Genomic DNA, 19043 nt, shown 5'->3' with positions numbered 1-19043 from the left:
ACTACAGTACTTGTATGAGGTGAATTGAAAAATACTGTTGTTTTTATAGTGCAAATATTTGTAGCAAAATAGAGTACTGTACACTTGTATTTTGTGTTGTAATTGAAATCAATATATTTGAAAATGTAGAAAAACATCCACAAACATCTAATAAATTTCAATTGGTATTCTATTGTTTAACAGTGCGATTAAAACTGTGATTAATCGCTATTAATTTTTTTAATCATGATTTAATTTTTTAGAGTTAATCGTGTGAGTTAACTGTGATTAATTGATAGCCCTAATAATAATATACCTAGTGCAACATATTTAAACTGAAGAAGCAGAGATGTAGCTGACAAACTGTATAGGTCTAATATACATTTTTGTGTTAGTGATATTTTTTTTGTGACATGCGTTAAGTAAAACATTTCATATATTAGAAAACCCAAATCTTGCTTTCTTTAAGCACAACGTGGAAGTTCTTGGAATCCTTTCTGATGATGTAGAAACTGATTCTGTAGCCCCAGGTGAAAACCTAAAGATTAGACTGAAAGGAATTGAAGAGGAGGAGATCCTTCCGGGATTTATACTCTGTGACCCTAATAACCTTTGTCATTCTGGACGCACATTTGATGCCCAGGTACACTAGCTGAAATATAGTTCTGTAATTCCTTGGTTCTTGTATCTAATGATGGTGAATGACTCTAAACAAGGCTATACCATTTGAAATTTAGTTAGAAATTTCACAGCTACTGTAAAACCACTGTGTGATTTCATAAATCTTAATCCAAGATTTAAAATCATTGCTTAAAAAAAGTCATGAGTGAATTGAACAAATGTACTCCGAACGTGAATATTCTAATTGAAGTTTCAGAAATCACTAATCTTAAAGCAAAATTCTATTTTCCTACTTATAGATCAGTTATTTTTCAGTAAGCATACTTCTGTATTATAAGACATTCAGTCATTTTTCCAGTCCCCTAACAAGCGTGAGGGGTTGGCTGTTTGCTTCTGAAAAGTTTTATTCAGTGACATGACATGCCATGTATGTGAAGTTCTAGATAAAAATGTGTGATAGCTAGCCCTTAACTGGTTAGTCTGTGCCTCTTTAGAATATAATATGTGAGGAATGCAGTTTAATATAACTTCTTATATTACTTTATAGATAGTGATAATTGAGCACAAATCCATCATCTGCCCTGGTTATAATGCAGTGCTGCACATTCATACCTGTATTGAAGAAGTCGAGATAACAGTGAGTTTATATTAATGCTTTAACTTAAAGACAGCATGCTCTTCAGAGCAGGAACTTTTTTTTCAATTGTTTGTACCGAAAATAGTGCAACAGGTCTCCAATCCAGATTGGACCCTGGTGCATTAACACAACACAGCAAATAATAAGCATCATGTATAAATCTTCTGAACGCTTTGGGAGTCCTGAATGCTACTGTTCGTTCAAACTTGATATCATAAAAGGATATGGTCCACTGTCACACTTTTTTTTGTCTGAATATCTTCCTAAAACTATCCAAAAAAAAAAGGGGGGGGAGATATTTCTCCCTTTTTCAATTTGTTTACTTGTGCATTTGACAGCATTTTATATGTAAGTTTCACTGTATTCCAAGTATAGTCAATTTGTGTAGCTTTTCCTGCAGTAACAAGGGAGAGGGGTATTTGCAGAAAAAAATTATTATAAAATGACAGAAGTTGGTGGGGGTGAGTGTTTCATAAGCAAGTGTTAGGTAAACAAACCACTGTTACCTTTTCAAAATTGACTCAATTTCAAGTGGACAGTACTTTTAAAGAGGCTTGGGGAATACTGAGGCTTTATTTCTGAGGGGAAAATATAATTGTCAATGATACTGTGTTTTGCTAACACCTCTCATTCTTGTACAGGCCTTAATCTGCTTGGTAGACAAAAAATCAGGAGAAAAAAGTAAGACACGACCGCGTTTTGTGAAACAAGATCAAGTATGCATTGCCCGTTTAAGGACAGCAGGAACCATCTGCCTTGAGACATTCAAAGAGTTCCCTCAGATGGGTCGTTTTACCTTAAGAGATGAGGGTAAGAGTACTTGTGCAACTATTAAAGTTTGCTTCTGTATATATACACCATTTTATTACTCTTAGAATAAGAAATCTCAAATGCTGAAAATACTGAAATGAGAAACTGGAAATGGAAATACTAGCTGTCCCTTTTCTAACTGCAGTACTTAGTAGAAAATTCTCTGTAGAAGAATGGTTTCAGAGTAACAGCCGTGTTAGTCTGTATTCGCAAAAAGAAAAGGAGTACTTGTGGCACCTTAGAGACTAACCAGTTTATTTGAGCATAAGCTTTCGTGAGCTACAGCTCACTTCATCGGATGTTGAAGAATGTTCCTTATTCTTCCTGCTGTACAACAGATATGCCATTGTACAGTATATAGAGAGGAGACAACAGGGCTGCTGCTAATAGTAGAAATGCATTCACAGGTATTGCATACTAAAGATACAGTAACTCTCATTTAACGTCGTCCTGGTTAATGTTGTTTCGTTGCTGATCATTTAGAGAACATGCTTGTTTAAAGTTTCACAATGCTCCCTTATAATGTTTGGTAGCTGCCTGCTTTGTCCAATGCTTGCAGGAAGAGTAGCCCGTTGGAGCTAGGTGGTGGGGGCTTGGAATCAGGGTGGACCGGCAGCCCCCTAAATTCCCCGTGCGGCAGCTGCCCAGTAGCCTCTCAATTGCTGGGTAGTTCAGCTGTCCATCCCCTCCCCCAGCTGCCCAGGCCGTGTGCTGCTCCTGCCCTCTGCCTTAGAGCTGCTCCCAGGAGCCTCCTGCTTGCTGGAGGGGAAGGCGGGGCGCTAATGTCAGGGTGTCCCCTACCCCTCCGTTCCTTTACCTGATCTCCACAGAGCAGGGTGGGGGACATGACAGGGCTCAGGATGGAGGGAGCTTGCTGGCAACAGCTGCTGTCTCAACTTGCTCTTCTACTTAAAAAGGTAGTGTACTTAGAGTGGGGTCAGCGTACTAAAAGGGGCAATGCATATCTGTCACACACACACTCTGTTTGTCTGTCTCTCTACTAAGCTGTGTCTCCTCCTTCCATTTGTGCTGCCTTTATATAAATAGTATTCTATTATTGTTTAATAGTGTGATTAATCACAATTAATTTTGTTAAGTGTGATCAATTTTTTTAAGCACTTGAAGCCCTAATAATATTCTGCAAACTTTGCTGGACTCAGACACTGAAAAGTAGTTCCCTTTTCCCCAGCCCCAGTTTTTCTGTGCCAATAACTGGGTATTGAATACCTGCACAAAAAGTTTCTCATGACCTCGCCGTCAAGTAAAAATGACTTAAGATTACGTTATTTAAATCCATTTAGCTTGAAGCAGGTGTTTCTGGTAAAGCAGAGTACAGGAGCTAACTGATACTCCAGCTAGCTGAAATTCAAACAAGAAGGAAAAGGTGGTATTCCCAAATAACTTTTCACTAACCTGACAAAACATGCCTTTTGGTGACAAAATATTACGACTTGAGGCAATCTTTGTTTTGCCATTCATTCTCGACTTCCGGCTGTATGCATCTATAATAAAACTTATGGAATTACTTCCTGAAATAACATGCTTTTGCTCCTTAAGAGCTGTCCCTTAATGATTAAATTCTTCCATGTACTCCCTTGTCCTAGAATGTAACTTGCACGAATGGTGTCTTCAACCTGTACAATTTGGAAAAGCATAACTTAAAGCACTTATGATGAAGCATCTCTTAGCAAGCAAAAATTCAAATGAATGTAGAACAATTTGTATCTACATTGATCTCTCCTGTGAGAGAGTGGCATTTTTGCTCCCATTAACACACTATTGTACTCTTGTCATGAAAAATAATTTCCTCTAATATATAATTATCTCTGACACCATGAGGAATCTGTATGTTTTAGAAGCTTTCACACTTCTAGATGTAAGTGCATTATTCACCAATAAAGAACTAACACAAGCATCTTTCTCCTTGGTTTAGGTAAGACCATTGCAATTGGAAAAGTTCTGAAACTGGTTCCAGAGAAGGACTAAGCATTTTTCTTGATGACCCTGCACAATACTGTGAGGAAAATTGACTCTGCAAAAGCCTACTTCACACCGCCTTCTTATTTTCTGCCCATTGATAAACTTCTCCCCATATTTTGCAAAGACAAATTTCACAGCAAAGGTCCACATTATGTCAGCTTTCTCATATTGAGAGCTCTGCTATGCCACTGTTGAATTTCCCAAAAAGAGGTTTTTTTCTCTCAAATTCTGCTTCCTTGCAAAGATTCGGCAATAGCTTTGTAAGTGATGTGGACATAATTGCCTATAATTATGAAAATCTAAAGGATTTTTAATGTTTAATTTCCCCTGGCATATTAAGACATCTTTTTTCCAGGCAGATCACTCAGTGTGTGAGTGTGTGTACACATGTTACAAAGACAACTACCATGTTAATAAACTATTCAATTTGAAATCCTTTTTGGTATTGGAATTGCTTTTGAATAATGTTTTTTATCCAGATGTAACACTGTTGCATTAGCTTTTAAACTTTCCAAGTATTCTAAATGTTCGATTACTTGGAGATTTCTAAACTCCTCAGAGGCTCTCTCCCTCCCCCCCCCCCCCCCCCCCCCCCGTTTTAAATGAGGTAATTAGACAATTGACCAAGTTTGTATAAAAGGAATGTTTTGCCCCATCCTAATGGTGTTTAATGCATTCTTTAAATTAAATACCTTTCCGCAAATGTGGCACTACTTTATTAGCTTTACAATGGTTTATATCTACAGCAAACCTAAGTCAACTTAACATAATTTCGTAGACACAGTAAGCTGGTTTTGAATGCTAGAACTACATACTATGTCTTTATAAAAAGTACAGCATAATCAAATGTTTACCTTCAGAAAATGCTAACAACCAGTAAATCAATGGAAGCTGCAAAAACGTGGTAATTGTGGCAATAATGCCTGCATTGGTATTTATAAGAGCTAGATTTTGTCTGAAAACTGGGCCAGTTAAAAAAAGTGCCAGTTCGACAAGTTACTTAGTTCATTCTCTGTTAGAAGGCTGGATAATCCTTGCTGTTTTAAAGATCTTTCTGAATTGAAGGAGAGACTATTTAAGACCCTAAGTGTTTTCACATATTGAAATTTAGGAGGTGCAGAATCAAGTACAGTCTGTAAATTTTTGCATATCAAGCCAATTTAAGCTTGTGTAGACTGGTGAAGAGCTTTCTTGAGAAAATAAAGCCATAACCAGTTTCAAATTAAGCGTCCTCAATACAACTTGAAGGAGCTAAATATTAAAACCCTACGTAGTTGTAGGTGAAAGTGGACTATCTCCTGTTGCCAACCTGGTTCAAACAATAAGAAAGAGGGTGAATGGGAAATGAGAGAAATAAAGTATTAATGGAAATCTTCATTATTAGATTAAAGGATTAACTTCAGAGTTTCTTCAGAATACTTTTCCTTAAACTAAATATTTTGCAATTGTAAAATGAAATAGTGGTGACCCTTGCCTTCCCTGGAAGTTGACAGTCACATGACTGTTTCAGTTTACAGAACTCAAAATTTTAAAGAGTTTTATCCTTCTTGTTTCTTTGTAACTGTGGAATTCCCATTCATTTCACTTAAGGCTACATTGTATGGACAGCACAAGTTATTGTCCTTCAGTTTCATATGATTACACTTGTAGCTACCATAATGCATGAAATTTAAATAAATTTTATTAAGTCTGCAAATCTCTGGGCTTTTATTTTTCTGGGAAATCTGAGAGCTTTAGACAAAATATAAACAAACACCTTCCCTCCCCTCCCGTCCCCCCCAACTAAGTGAACAAAAGCAAATCACAGACACTTGGATCTTAAACTGGTATAAAAATTAGTCAAGGAAATTCTTGCAAAGCTCTTTGTTTTTCTGATTTGACTAAAAATTCTCAAGTACATAAATTGGCTCCCAAAATGTTTATGCTTTTGAAATTCTCACCTTATTAAAACTGTCTTTGTGGAGTGACAGTTCAGGGAGGACCTAATGTAAAGTTTTATGCTTTTTTATTTAAAGCATTTAAATGCAACTGAAGCACTAAATACCTGAATTATCACTTGTGAGCAAACTTGTAATGAGGACTTAAATTGATTAGTTTGATCATGGATTGAAAACAGATTCATCACTGAAGCCTGAAAATCAACTGATGGACGGAAATTTAACAGGTACATGGAACTGTAAAGGATAATATATTCCATCATAAATCTAGTACATTTGAATCCTATTAACATAAATCCAATTAAAACTGCCTTGTATGTTAAGGGAAACTGAATTAAGATTGAAGTGCATTAACAATATGTTGAATCATAGGTTGTAGATCCTGTTAAAGCAATACAAAAATTTGATAAGGTTGTAAGGTGTTCTGTTTGAATATTTTACAACCTTTAAGCATATTAATAGCAAAATGCAAAGTGAAAGTATAGGGCATTTGGCTTCATTTTTAGGTATAAGAGCTAAATATGTCTATATACGGTTATCCTATTTTGACCGTTGACTTTTTTGAATCTTCCTCAAATTGCATAAGTTTAATATACTCCATTAAATCTTCGTACCACATTATTATTGTTAGTGCAGTTTTTACTACAATTGACGGCTGAATTTAGATAATTAAGGAAAAAGGAATGGTGCAGCTGCTTTGTTTTGAAATAAGTACTACTTGCTAATAAGTTCCTCAATGTAATAAACTTTTTTAAACAGTTGTCATTTTGAATCCTTATTTCCTTCTGTCAAGACACATGGCATACTACTTTGAAGATGAAAGAAATAAAGGATTTATCCAGCCATAAGAGGAAAAAATGTGAACTAAGATGTGAAGAGTTGAACTGAGTATAAGGAAATGACGTATCAACAGATAAATAGATTATACTGACCTTACATGATTTAGACCTTTTGTTATTGAACTGAAAGCCTTGATAATATATGTAATGATTAAATGCAAAAAATCTTTATATGGAGTAGCAGAGTCCTGATTATTCTGTACCATGAAAAATGATAGTTCATTCTTTCCTGCTAGTTATAAGAGGAAACAAACACCACATAAAATAGGGCTTTGGGCATGCTAATCATCCACCTAACTGGGAGTATGCCATATTCCTTTGGTCATATTTGCAGATAGGCAGAAACCCTATACATTTGCTGGCACCAGTTTCCTGATGCATACTTACGCTAATTGTTAACTTCAGTGGCACTAGCCATCCACTGGGGATAGTTCTTTGGAAAACTAGCTGCTTTATTAAATTTATTCCAGAAGGATCTTTGCTGGTGATATGGCTTGAAGTACAGATTTCTCAGTGGCACAAGATGCCCAGTGAAAACTGCTTAATGAATAATTTCTGCCACGAACTCATTAAATGTTGTGGTCACTATGAGAAATATAGCCTTCATGAGAGGTCTATATATGTCCTCAGACACTGGGTATTTTTAGATGGTGAACAATTCCAGGAGTCTGAATAAATGTTAGCCTTTTTTGTGTTGCTAGTGCAGAATGTTTAGATAATCTGCTGAAACCTGAGCAAATGGAGTTTTCTCCATATAAGACTTCATGGCTTTTTCTCACCCAAGAAACTTGCTCAGTCAGCAAGTCAATAGACTGAATCTGCTTCTTTACAAACCCCATGTGGGATCCGTAAGGAAAAGTATACCCACAAAGTTAGTTCTTAGATAGATGTTGATTATAAGGAAAGTGGTAGGTTTTCAATTTACATCAGTGTGGTATAGTGCTCGGTTATCAAGTCACTTTATTTCCCCCTCTGGAGGAGAGTTATCACTGGTTCTAATCTTAATATCCCACAAAGATAACTTCTGACTAGGCTGATATATATGCTGGAGAACCTTGAGCTCTGGGTATAATAGCCTTTGTCTTCTCTTGTTAAAATATTTCATATTAACTCTTTGACTCCTGTCCCACCATTAGTTGGATTTCTGTTGCCAAAAAATGTTTGGCAGAGTGGAAGAAAGCATGGCTTCTCCAATTCTTTGAGAGCGGCTCAAGATACTGCATACAAAAGCTCTTCCAAGAAGTATTAGGATTTGATTAAACCACCCTCAGGTGGTCAAGTTTTTTTTAACCTGTCCCTGTAGGGCAATCTAAAGAAAAACATGGAGAATTAAGCCGATGAAAGTTACTTCTGCTCACCTCAGAACACTATATGATCACCGCCTGCCTACAGAGTGCTTGTAGTTCAGTTCCCTGGATAACAGAACTCTATGAAATAGAGGACAGGACAGAAAACCTTCCACATCCACCACTACACTTCTTTTAGATATTTGTTCTTCCAAATTTTCTGGTTGGTTGAGTTGCATTGAATAACTTACACATTGATTGCTGTAGAAGGCTCTGAATCTGTTCTTCAACGGTGTCATGTAAATTGGGGCGGGGTGGGGAGAACCTGGCTTCTACACAGCGTATAAAGGCCTGAAAGAATTTTTCTAAAGTACTTTCTTTTTTAATATTAGTAAGTCAGATCTTGCTTGTACTGCTTGTCTAGAGAAACTATGGACCACTGTAGAACTAACAGTTTATTATTGGCAGTTACTTACGGTAGTGCCGAGGCCCCAATCACAATGGGGTCCCATGGTATTGAATACTGTACAATTACAGAAGTAGGGATGGTTCCTTCTCTTGGGGAATGAGTAGCTAGGAAGTGAAACCTAATTACTCAAGGGAAATAACTATTATTCATACTGTGGTAGTGTATAGATGGCACAATCAAGACACTCCAGTGTGGTAGGCACTGTATAAATACGTTGTAAGAGTCAGCTGCTGTCTAACAAGCTTAGACATTGATTTCAATATGGGAAGTAACAAGTATATAGGGGAGAGGAAAAGGTGGAAGGAAATGAAAGCTTAAACAAGAATAGGCCTTTGGAAATGCTATGGAGGAAGTAATAGTAACTAGAAGGATTTGGCCACATCACAGGTGTGTAGGGTAAGAAAGAACGGCGTGTAACATGACACCACTGTTGAGTGACAGGGAACATGATGGCATTAACAGCAAGAGAAGGGGCCGAGGGTTTGGAAGGAAAGGTGAGAAGTTTTGTACCAGATAAAGTTTGATGAAGATATTTAGGGAGCTTCGGAGACAGGTCAAGATGCTGAATTGGATAGGAGGAAATAAGTCAGCGGTATGTAATGTGAACAGAGACCACTGTGAAGAAAAGACAAAAAAAACTAAAACACCTAAATTGGAAGAACAGGTGTTCTAGTTAAAAATTAACCACATATGTCCCTTTAAGGGCTGAATGCACAATCCAATTCTCTTGATCCTCCACCACAACTTCTAGAAAAAACAGAAGAACGGTCTTTAATCCTACAATTTCCAAGATAAACTAAAGCACTATTGTTTTCATAGAATCATAGAACTGGAAGGAACCTCGAGAGGTCATCTAGTGAAGTCCCCTGCACTCAAGGCAGGACTAAGTATTATATAGACCATCCCTGACAGGTGTTTATCCAGCCTGCTCTTAAAAATCCCCAATGATGAAGATTCCACCACCTCCCTAGGCAATTTATTCCAGTGCTTAATCACTCTGACAGTTAGGAAGTTTTTCCTAATGTCCAACCTAAACCGTCCTTGCTGCAATTTAAAAGTTTTGAAAACCTTTTCAGGTCTTCATACGTCAAGAAGAAAGGCACTGACTGGAACCAGTTTTTCCATTGCACGTCACTTCTAATAATGGCTTTGGTAACCATAAAAAGAGCAATCAGATTTTTTTCCCCTCATATTTAGAAGTGCTGGCTTGAGGCTCCAACTACCAATTAAAAAAAAAATCTGCTTTTGGTTTCCTGTCATCAACACTAGTCCACAGGAAGGTTAACCCCAGCCTGTGTCAATGACAATATGCACACTACTTATAAATGACTACAAAAACTATTTGTAACTTGGATCATAATAAATAGGACCCTACCAAATTCATAGTCCCTTTTGGTCAATTTCACAATCATGGGATTTTAAAAACTAAATTTCATGGTTTCAGATATTTAAATTGTAAATGTCATGGTGGTGTAACCCTGGGGGTATGGACCCAAAAGGGGGGTGGGGGGGTCACAAGGCTAGTGTTGGGGGGTTGTGGTATTGCCACCCTTACTTCTGCATTGCTGCCTTCCGAGCTGGGCAGTTGCTGGCTGGGTGCCCAGCTCGGAAGGCAGCACTGCCTCCAGCAGCAGCACAGAAGTAAGGAGGTAGCATTACCATACCATGCCACCGAGCTGGGTGACCGGCCAGCAGCTTCCGCTCTACAGCCACTCAGCTCTGAAATCTGGTCTCCCCTATAACAGCCAGATTTCATGGGGAAGATAAGATTTCATGGTCTGTGACACGTTTTTCGTGGCTGTGAATTTGGTAGGGCCCTAGTACTAAAGTTTGACATCTTCCCTTGTGTTTAAAGCATTTGTTTTTAATTTTTATTTTGTGTGTAAATGTCCATAATCTTTACCTCTAACTTGATTATTCTTATTTGCATTTATCAGATCCCTGTTCTTGGGGAGAGGAAGAGTGTAGTCTAAGATTACACAGAAAATATATAACTAATGAATGTACTCTTGGAACAACAGCAAAATTTTCCAATGTCTCCAATAATAGTTTCCTTGGGTATTCCTCCTCAAAATGTTTTTCTTACATTTCTGCTTATTTTCCTTCTACAATTTAAGGCAAGTAGTACATATGTCCTGATAACATATGGATTTCAGAAATTTGCCACCAATGAAAAAGTGACCTGGTCTCGAGAAATAAAAACACTTCTCAAAAAAATCTGGACTCCTTAGGGAGTAGTGAAGAAAAATCTAATTTTATATTTTTAGCTCTAGCTCTGTTTGCAAAATCAAAGACCTGCTAGATATAGTAGAAAATGTTAATGCTCCTTGTACGCTCGTTTCAAAGAAATATTAAGTAAAAAATAAGGGCGGTCAAAAAGCACTGGTTTAGATGACAAAAGCTGGAACACTACACACTTTTGTCATTCCAGGAATCACCACATTATGGGTATGGATTGGAGCTGGGTAAAAATATACGGAAAGTTTTCACTTGTGTGTATGAGAAAAAAAAATTGTGAAGATAAAATTACTCTGCTATAATTTATCCTTTAACTTTACATCATGTTCAGAAGGAATGAAAATGACATTCAATTTTGTTATTGGAAGCAATTATGCAGTGTGAACTTTCTAAATCAAAACTAATCATGTAAACATTTAACTCCATTGTAGATAGTGTTTAAAACACATTTGTTCATTTACCTGTGCCCGAAGGCTAAACTGGATGTCTTGATCAAATAATATTCCCATTAGTCACATGGTTTTAAGACAGAAATAGACTATCAATTAATTAGCTAAATTTTTTTCTAATTTGTTTCATTCAAACCACACAGAGGCATTGAAGGTTAGAATTCCGTTTCTAATAATTACATCTTTTATCCTTCAGTAAAAACAGACTTTACAGCAACTGATGACTTCTGGAGCTCCTTCTTATTCTATTTCTAATCTTGGAACAAATATGGCACCAAATCAACTAGATTAAAACTGGCTCTTTCCAGCTCTATAAACCAAAATCATTACAAATTGTTCACAAATGGTGACCTACTTTATATTCAAATTGTTCACAAGTTGTTACCTAGTTTATATTGTACTTTTTTCCAACCGCTGGTTTGCTGACTTAAAACCGCAGAAAAACTAAGCTTTTTGTTTTGGTATGTACTACCCACACATTGACTCAGAAGAGCAGTTTTTATTTGACAGCCACTGTCATAGACAATCCTTCCATTGAGGAGACTGACTCAGGCCATGTCTATGCTACAGCTACTTCAGCTGTGCTATTGTAACATACATAGATAAAGGGATTTTTCTGTTGTGATTATTCCACCTCCCTGCGATGCAGTAGCTAGGTCAAGGAAATTTTTCATAGCCTTGAGTGACTTACCTAGATGGATTTAATTTGTAAGTTAGATCAGGCCTCAATGTTCTAACTTCCATGATTATCGTCCCTCTATCCCCGTCTTTCTGTATGTCCAGTATCTGAAACAGGAGTCTTAAGAATGGGCATAGTTGGGGGGGGATATGATGGGGGTTGCCCCCCCCTCAACTGCAAGGCATGGGCAGGCCTGTAATTTGCCCTCACATGTGGCCCTGTTGGCCTACCTGCCCGACCCCCAATATAGAAATAAAACTTAAGGTCTCTGTATCTTATCTTCTTTCTCTCCGAAGATCCCTAAAACACACACGTTCTTTGTTGTCACCTGTTTTGCTACCATTTTCACTTTGCAGAGCCTCTACGGGTGTGAGGTTAGCACTTTAGATTTTGTGACCAACAATTCACTAGCACTAAATCCACTTTAAGAAATGCTGATCTCCACATCCTAATGCATCACAGCAATGGGCTTTTAGGACCACCCCTCTGTGCTGTGACCCTGCCCTCTATCTGCAAGCTCTAAAAAGCTTTCTCTGATTTTAGCATAAGCTTCCTTGTCCCACACCTGCTGTGCCAGGAATGCACCAACAGGTAGAAGAAACATGTTCTAGCTATGTTGTTTAGGCCTCACCATCTAAAAGCTATCCTCCCACACTGCTAGCAAATGTGCAGGGGTGAAACATGTAGTAACATATATAGATTTCAGCAACCCTAAACTGCCTTGCTAATCTACTCCAATCTCTTACCTAGAGGAAAGTTTGAAATCGCCATTAACCACTCCAGTTTGTTACCCCGTAGATCAGGCGACGGCAAACTTTTTGGCCTGCGGGCCACATTGGGGAATAGAAATTGTATGTCAGGCCACGAATGCTCACAAAATTGGGGCTGGAGTGCAGGAAGCGGTGAGGGCTCTGGGGTGAGGCTGGGGATGAGGAGTGTGGGGTGTAGGAGGGAGCTCTGGGCTGGGAGCAAGGGGTTTGGCGGGTAGGAGGGGGATCAGAGCTGGGGCAGGGGATTGGGGCGTGGGGAGAGGCTTAGGGGTGCAGGCTCTGAGCAGCACGTACCTCAAGTGGCTCCCAGAAGCAGTGGCATGTCCCTTTTCCGGCTCGCGTGTGGCCAGGCGGCTCTCCACACTGCCCCATACGCAGGCACTGCCCCTGCAGCTCCCATTGGAGCGCTTAGGAGCCAGAGTGGGGCCATGCCACGGCTTCTGGGAATCGCGTGGAGCAGCCCCGACCCTGCACCCTGGCTGGAGCGCCAGAGCGGGGCCCAGCCGGGTGGTGCGGCCCCGGGTCCTGTGCCCCGGCTGGAGTGCCAGAGCGGAGCTGCACCGCGTGGTGCAGCCCCTGACCCAGAGCCTTGGTTGGAGTGCTGCAGCAGGGCAAGCCCCAGACCCTGCTCCCCAGCGGGAGCTCGCAGGCCGGCTCGCGGGCTGAATTCAGCGTACAGGCCGTAGTTTGCCCACTCCTGCAGTAGATGCTAGAGCCAGCTATCTGAAATCGCTACATGGAGTGTGCCAGAGACCAGAGTATTTTAATCTTTGTATCCTGTTGGTACTGGCACACCAGAAGAGCAACAAACTGGAGAAGGAGATCTCACAGAAGGGCGTGAGGGCAGGGCTGAAAGGCAGAGGGAATAAAATAAAGGGGGGAAATGAGCAGAACTACCAACTCCATCTATTCAAGCATGTCCTCCCTGCTGCCTTTGTTTCTGTACCTGCTACAAGCACTGCAGCTGAAGAGTGAGAGGGTTAGAGCAGAAATGCATTTTGGGCCTTGCCTGTCCTTACCAGACCATGTTGTTCAGAAACCCCTCACATGACATCCCCTCTCACCTCCCACACACCCTAATTGACATGTAACACTACATAGCACTAACCCTTTAAAAAAAAAAAAAACCTCCATCCCCCAACATACAGATTTGTTTCATTTGTTTCTCTCCATCAGATCTCATCCTGGTTTCCAAAGGTAAAATCCATATAGCTCTAGCCCTGTCACCCTAGTACTGTATTCTTAGGCCAGGTATTCGGTTTCTCATGGATACAGTCCCCTGATTTTCCCTGTATTTCTTCACGTTACCCATTTTCTCTTATTGTGTTCATAGGGATTTCAGCGTCTAGAATAGACTGGAACAGTCCTCCTTGTATCCCTTTGCAGAGGGGGAGAAGTATACAATAATAGTAGGGCGGTCAAATGATTAAAAAAATTAATCATGATTAATCGCACTATTAAACAAGAGAATACCATTTAAATAAATATTTTGGATGTTTTCCAAATTTTTAAATATATTGATTTCAATTACAACATAAAATTCAAAGTGTACAGTGCTCACTTTATATTTATTTTTTATTACAAATATTTGCACTATAAAAAACAAAAGAAATAGTACTTTTCAATTCACCTAATACAAGTACTGTAGTTCAATTTCTTTATCATGAAAGTTGAACTTAAAAATGAAGAATTATGTACAAAAAATAACTGCATTCAAAAATATAACAATGTAAAACTTTACGCCTACAAGTATACTCAGTCCTACTTTTTGTTCAACTAATTGCTCAGATGAACAATTTTGTTTACATTTGCAGGAGATAATGCTGCCTGCTTCTCGTTCACGTCACCTGAAAGTGAGAACAGATGTTCGCATTGCACTATTGTAGCCAGCGTCACAAGATATTTACCTGCCAGATGTGCTAAAGATTCATATGTCCCTTCAACCATCATTCCAGAGGACATGCGTCCATGCTGATGACGGAGTCAGCTTGATAACAATCCAAAGCAGTGAGGACCAACTCATGTTCATTTTCATCATCTGAGTCAAATGCCACAGATGGAAGTTTGAGTCTTTTTTGGTGGTTCAGGTTCTGTAGTTTCCGCATCGGAGTGTTACTCTTTTGAGGCATCTGAAAGCATGCTCACACCTCAACCCTCTCAGATTTTGGAAAGCACTTCAGATTCTTAAACCTTGAGTCGAGTGCTGTAGCTATCTTTAGAAATCTCACATTGGTACCTTCTTTTCATTTTGTCAAATCTGCAGTGAAAGTGTTCTTAAAATGAACATGTGCTGAGTCATCATCCAAGACTACTAGAACATGAAATATATGGCAGAATGCTGGTAAAATAGAGTCGGAGACATACAATTCTCCCGCAAGGAGTTTGGTCACAAATTTAATTAATGCATTTTTTTAACAAGTGTCATCAGCGTGGAAGCATTTCCTCTGGAACGGTGACCAAAGCATGAAGGGGCATACAAATGCTTAGCATATCTGGCACATAGATACCTTGCAATGCTTGCTACAAAAGTACCATGCAAATGCCTGTTCTCACTTTCAGGTGACACTGTAAATATCCTGTAAAGAAGTGCAGTTCTATAACAAAAAAAAAAAATCTACATTTGTAAGTTGCACTTTCACGATAAAGAGATTGCACTACAGTACTTGTATGAGGTGAATTGAAAAATACTGGTCTTTTGTTTATTTCTACAGTGCAAATATTTGTAATAAAAATAATATAAAGTGAGTACTGTACACTTTGTATTCTATGTTGTAACTGAAATCAGTATATTTGAAAATGTAACAAAACATCCAAAAATATTTCATAAATTTAAATTGGTATTCTATTTTGCAACAGTGTGATTAAAACTGCGATTAATCACGATTAATTTTTTTGAGTTAATTGCGTGAGTTAACTGTGATTAATCAACAGCCCTAAATAATAGGGGAACTCATTAAGAAAGAATGCCCCCATGATAGGATGCCTGAATATACACATATCAAAGTTTAAATCTAGTGCTCAGAGTAGGAAACCAGGTGTCAGGCCTGCTAGATTTTATTCCTGAGTATTTGTTTTGGGCAAGTTGACACTGGTGAGTCTGGCTTTGTCTACATATGCAACTACAGGTGAGTCGCATCATACATGCAAACTTTTGCAAATTCAACTATATGTGCTCGGCAAAAAAAAACCAAAAAACAAGATACCTGTAAATAATGTGAGCGATTCCGCCCACCCTTCCACTCAATGAGCGTATGCCCCAGAGTGAGCGTGAGATGTGAATCTGCTGTTCCCTCAGTCAGTCTCAGTTCTCGTGTGCCTCTCATAGTGTGAACAACTCGCCATGCTGAGTGTGATTCTAGTGTTTAAAGATACTGTACATATTTTTCGTACAACATGGCCCCTAAACACAAGCCAACTACTTCATCTGATGCTCAACTGAAGAAACAGCAATCTGTTCCAACGCTGGAGGAAAAACTGCCTGTGTTGGATTTATTGAGAGACGGTATGTCGGTCTCCAACGTGGCGCATAAAATATGGCCACAACGAATCTAGCATCCGTGCCATCAAGATTCGAGAGAGAGAAATTTGTCAAGCCGCGGCATCAAGTGCTCCAATAACTGCTAAGGTGACGAGCCAGGTGCATGATAAGACTTCAGTGAAGACTGAAAAAGCATTAAATTTATAGCTGGAAGACATGAACCATAAACGTGTGCCTATCAATGGCAACACTTTGCGAGAAAAGGCTCTTAGCCTCTACGCGCTGTTCAAACCTCCTGCCGAAGAGGGACAGCCTTCCGATGAGAAGGAATTCAAAGCCAGCCAAGGTTGGCTTAAGAGTTTTAGGAACTGCTTCAACCTCAAAAATGTGCAGACTACTGGTGAAGCTGCATCTGCCAATGAAGAGGCAGCAAAAGCCTACCCCAAACAATTACAGAAAATCATAGAAGAAAAGGGCTATCTTCCGGAACAAGTTTTTAATGCTGATGAGAGTGGGCTCTTCTGGAAAAAAAATGCCCAACCGCACTTACACTTCGAAATCAGAAAGATAAGCCCCTGGCGTCAAAGCAGCTAAAGACCGTGTGACTGTGATTTGTGGCAATGCAGCTGGGCATTTAATAAATCCAGCCTTGCTCTACAGGGCTGCAAATCCCCATGCCCTAAAAGGCAAGAACAAAAATCTCCTGCCTGTATTCTGACAATCAAATAAAAGGGCTTGGGTGAGGGCAGCATTATTTCTGAATTGGTTCCAAAAGTGTTTCATTCCAGAGCTCAAGCAGTACCTCGAAGAGAAAGGACTTGACTTTAAAGTGTTGCTGCTCGTAGACAATGCTCCTGGCCACCCTGCTGTACTCCGGTTTGCACATAACAACACTGAAGTCGTCTTTCTTCCCCCCCCCATACCACCTCCATCCTCTCAAACAAGGCGTGATTCGCTATTTCGAGGCCACGTACATGAGGCTTACGTTCTCACGGATATGTAGCACTATGGATGCTCATCCCAATCTTAATGTGATGGAGTGCTGGAAGTCCTTTATCATTGCCGATTGCATCACTTATATTAAACAGGCAATGGATGCAATCAAGTCTGAAACAGTCAATGCATGTTGGCGAAACCTATGGAAAGAATGTGTGAATGATTTTAAGGGTTTCCCAACCATTGACAAAGAAGTGAAACGCATTGTTCAGCTGGCCAGGCAAATGGGTGGTGATGGCTTCGTCAACATCCTTGAGGAAGAAATTGAAGAATTAATTGAAGGCCATAGAGAAACATTGACTAACGAAGAGTTAGAGGAACTGATAAAATCATCTACAGAAGACGAAGATGATGATAATGAACAGGAAGAGCCAGCAAGTTAGAATCTTCATAAATTTGCTGACGTGTTCCAAGCAGCGAAACACTTGAATGATTTAATTTCTGAATATGATCCCTCTATGGAACGAAGCCTCAAAATCACACCTGTAGTATTATGAATGATTTGAGACCGTATCAAGAAATGTTTGAGCAGTTCAAGAGACAACAGTGACCGTTGCCGATCACCATGTTTTTCAAGGAAAAACAACCAGCAGCGGATGAGCCTACACAATCAACTTCTCGAGCTGAACCAAAGCCAACCACTTTGTCTATGACTCGCTCTCCATCACCCAAGCTCTCCATCACCTCCGTCACCTGGATCAACATCAAGCCCTGATGACCCCCTGTAAGTACCCCCTGTAATTAAAAATACAGTACTGTAAAATTATATTTTGCATATGTACTCTTTATTATACACTGTACATTACTGTATACATTATACATTTATATATATATATATATATATATATATATATATATATATATATATATATATATATATATTACTGTACAGGGTTGTAGACACAAAACCATGTACAGCATACTGTACTTTATGGGCAATTTAAGGGATTTTCAAGGGTAATTTTGACTATACGCAATTTTCGCCTTACGCGCTGACTTTAGAACCTAACCTATGCGTAAGATGTGACTCCACTGTATAGCAACAGCCAGCAACACTACAGCTGCAGTGTGGCTGAGCCATTATCATAGACAGGGCTCTGGTATTTCTACTACTGCGTCATGCGAACCTGGTCAAAACTGCAAGTAAAAACAGCTGAACCCTGCAGCATACTAGACTTTCATTTAGAAATTTCCCATCACTAAACAGCTACTGGTAGAGCTGCCCTGATGCTATTATGGTAGGAAGCCAGGGTCATGACAGATGCCCCCACCGGACCCCCATCCCCCTTGTTTCCACAGCTCCTTTCCCTTCCTTGTATCCCCAGTCTCCCTGGGCACATAGCCCCTCCCTTCCTGGATCCCTACTCTCCCTGTACCTGGAGCTCCCTCCTATTCGGCGCCCCCCCCGCTTCCTATGCCAACAACTCCTCCCCGCCGCCAGCAACCATCCTCCCTGTACCTGCAGCCCCTTCCCCATCAGAGCGCCCTTTCCCTGTGCCCACAGCTCCCTCCCCATTTCGACCCTGCACTCTCCCTATGCCCTCAGCTCCTCCCCCGCACCTTCACACCTCCCTGTGTGCCCATAGCTCCCACCCCCCTCAGCACTCTCCCCCACGCCGTGCCCGCAGCTCCCTCCCATCCTCGGAGTCCTCCCATCCCCCCCGGCCCTGCCCGCCTCAAAGCAATCTCCTCCCCCGCAACTCCGTACCACCCCTAAGCAATCTCCTCCGGTACCCGCAGCTCCCTCCCCGGCTCAGAGCGATCTCCCCCCACGTAGCTTCGTCCCCCCTTAGAGCGATCTCCCCCTGCCGTGCCCCTCAGAGCGATCTCCTCCCCAACCCGTGCCCGCAGCTCCCTTCCGCCCCCCATGCCCAC

At 40.1% G+C, this 19043-nt stretch overlaps 1 protein-coding gene across 3 annotated transcripts in view; it reads left to right on the top strand.

Moving 5' to 3' along the window:
• The window catches only part of GSPT1 (G1 to S phase transition 1), a 38979-nt gene extending 33256 nt beyond the window's left edge, over positions 1-5723 (top strand). For all 3 annotated transcript variants that reach the window (XM_048866537.2, XM_048866536.2, XM_075132755.1), the window contains exons 12-15: positions 449-622; positions 1148-1237; positions 1879-2047; positions 3981-5723. In XM_048866537.2, coding sequence (XP_048722494.2) covers positions 449-622; positions 1148-1237; positions 1879-2047; positions 3981-4033 — 486 coding nt within the window. In that variant the 3' untranslated portion in view covers positions 4034-5723. The remainder of the gene's footprint in view (positions 1-448; positions 623-1147; positions 1238-1878; positions 2048-3980) is intronic.
• Positions 5724-19043: the final 13320 nt, after the last annotated feature.

This window comes from Caretta caretta, chromosome 10, assembly GCF_965140235.1.
Source record: "Caretta caretta isolate rCarCar2 chromosome 10, rCarCar1.hap1, whole genome shotgun sequence".
NCBI classification, from domain to species: Eukaryota; Metazoa; Chordata; order Testudines; family Cheloniidae; genus Caretta; species Caretta caretta.
This window is presented reverse-complemented; position numbering and strand designations above follow the sequence as displayed.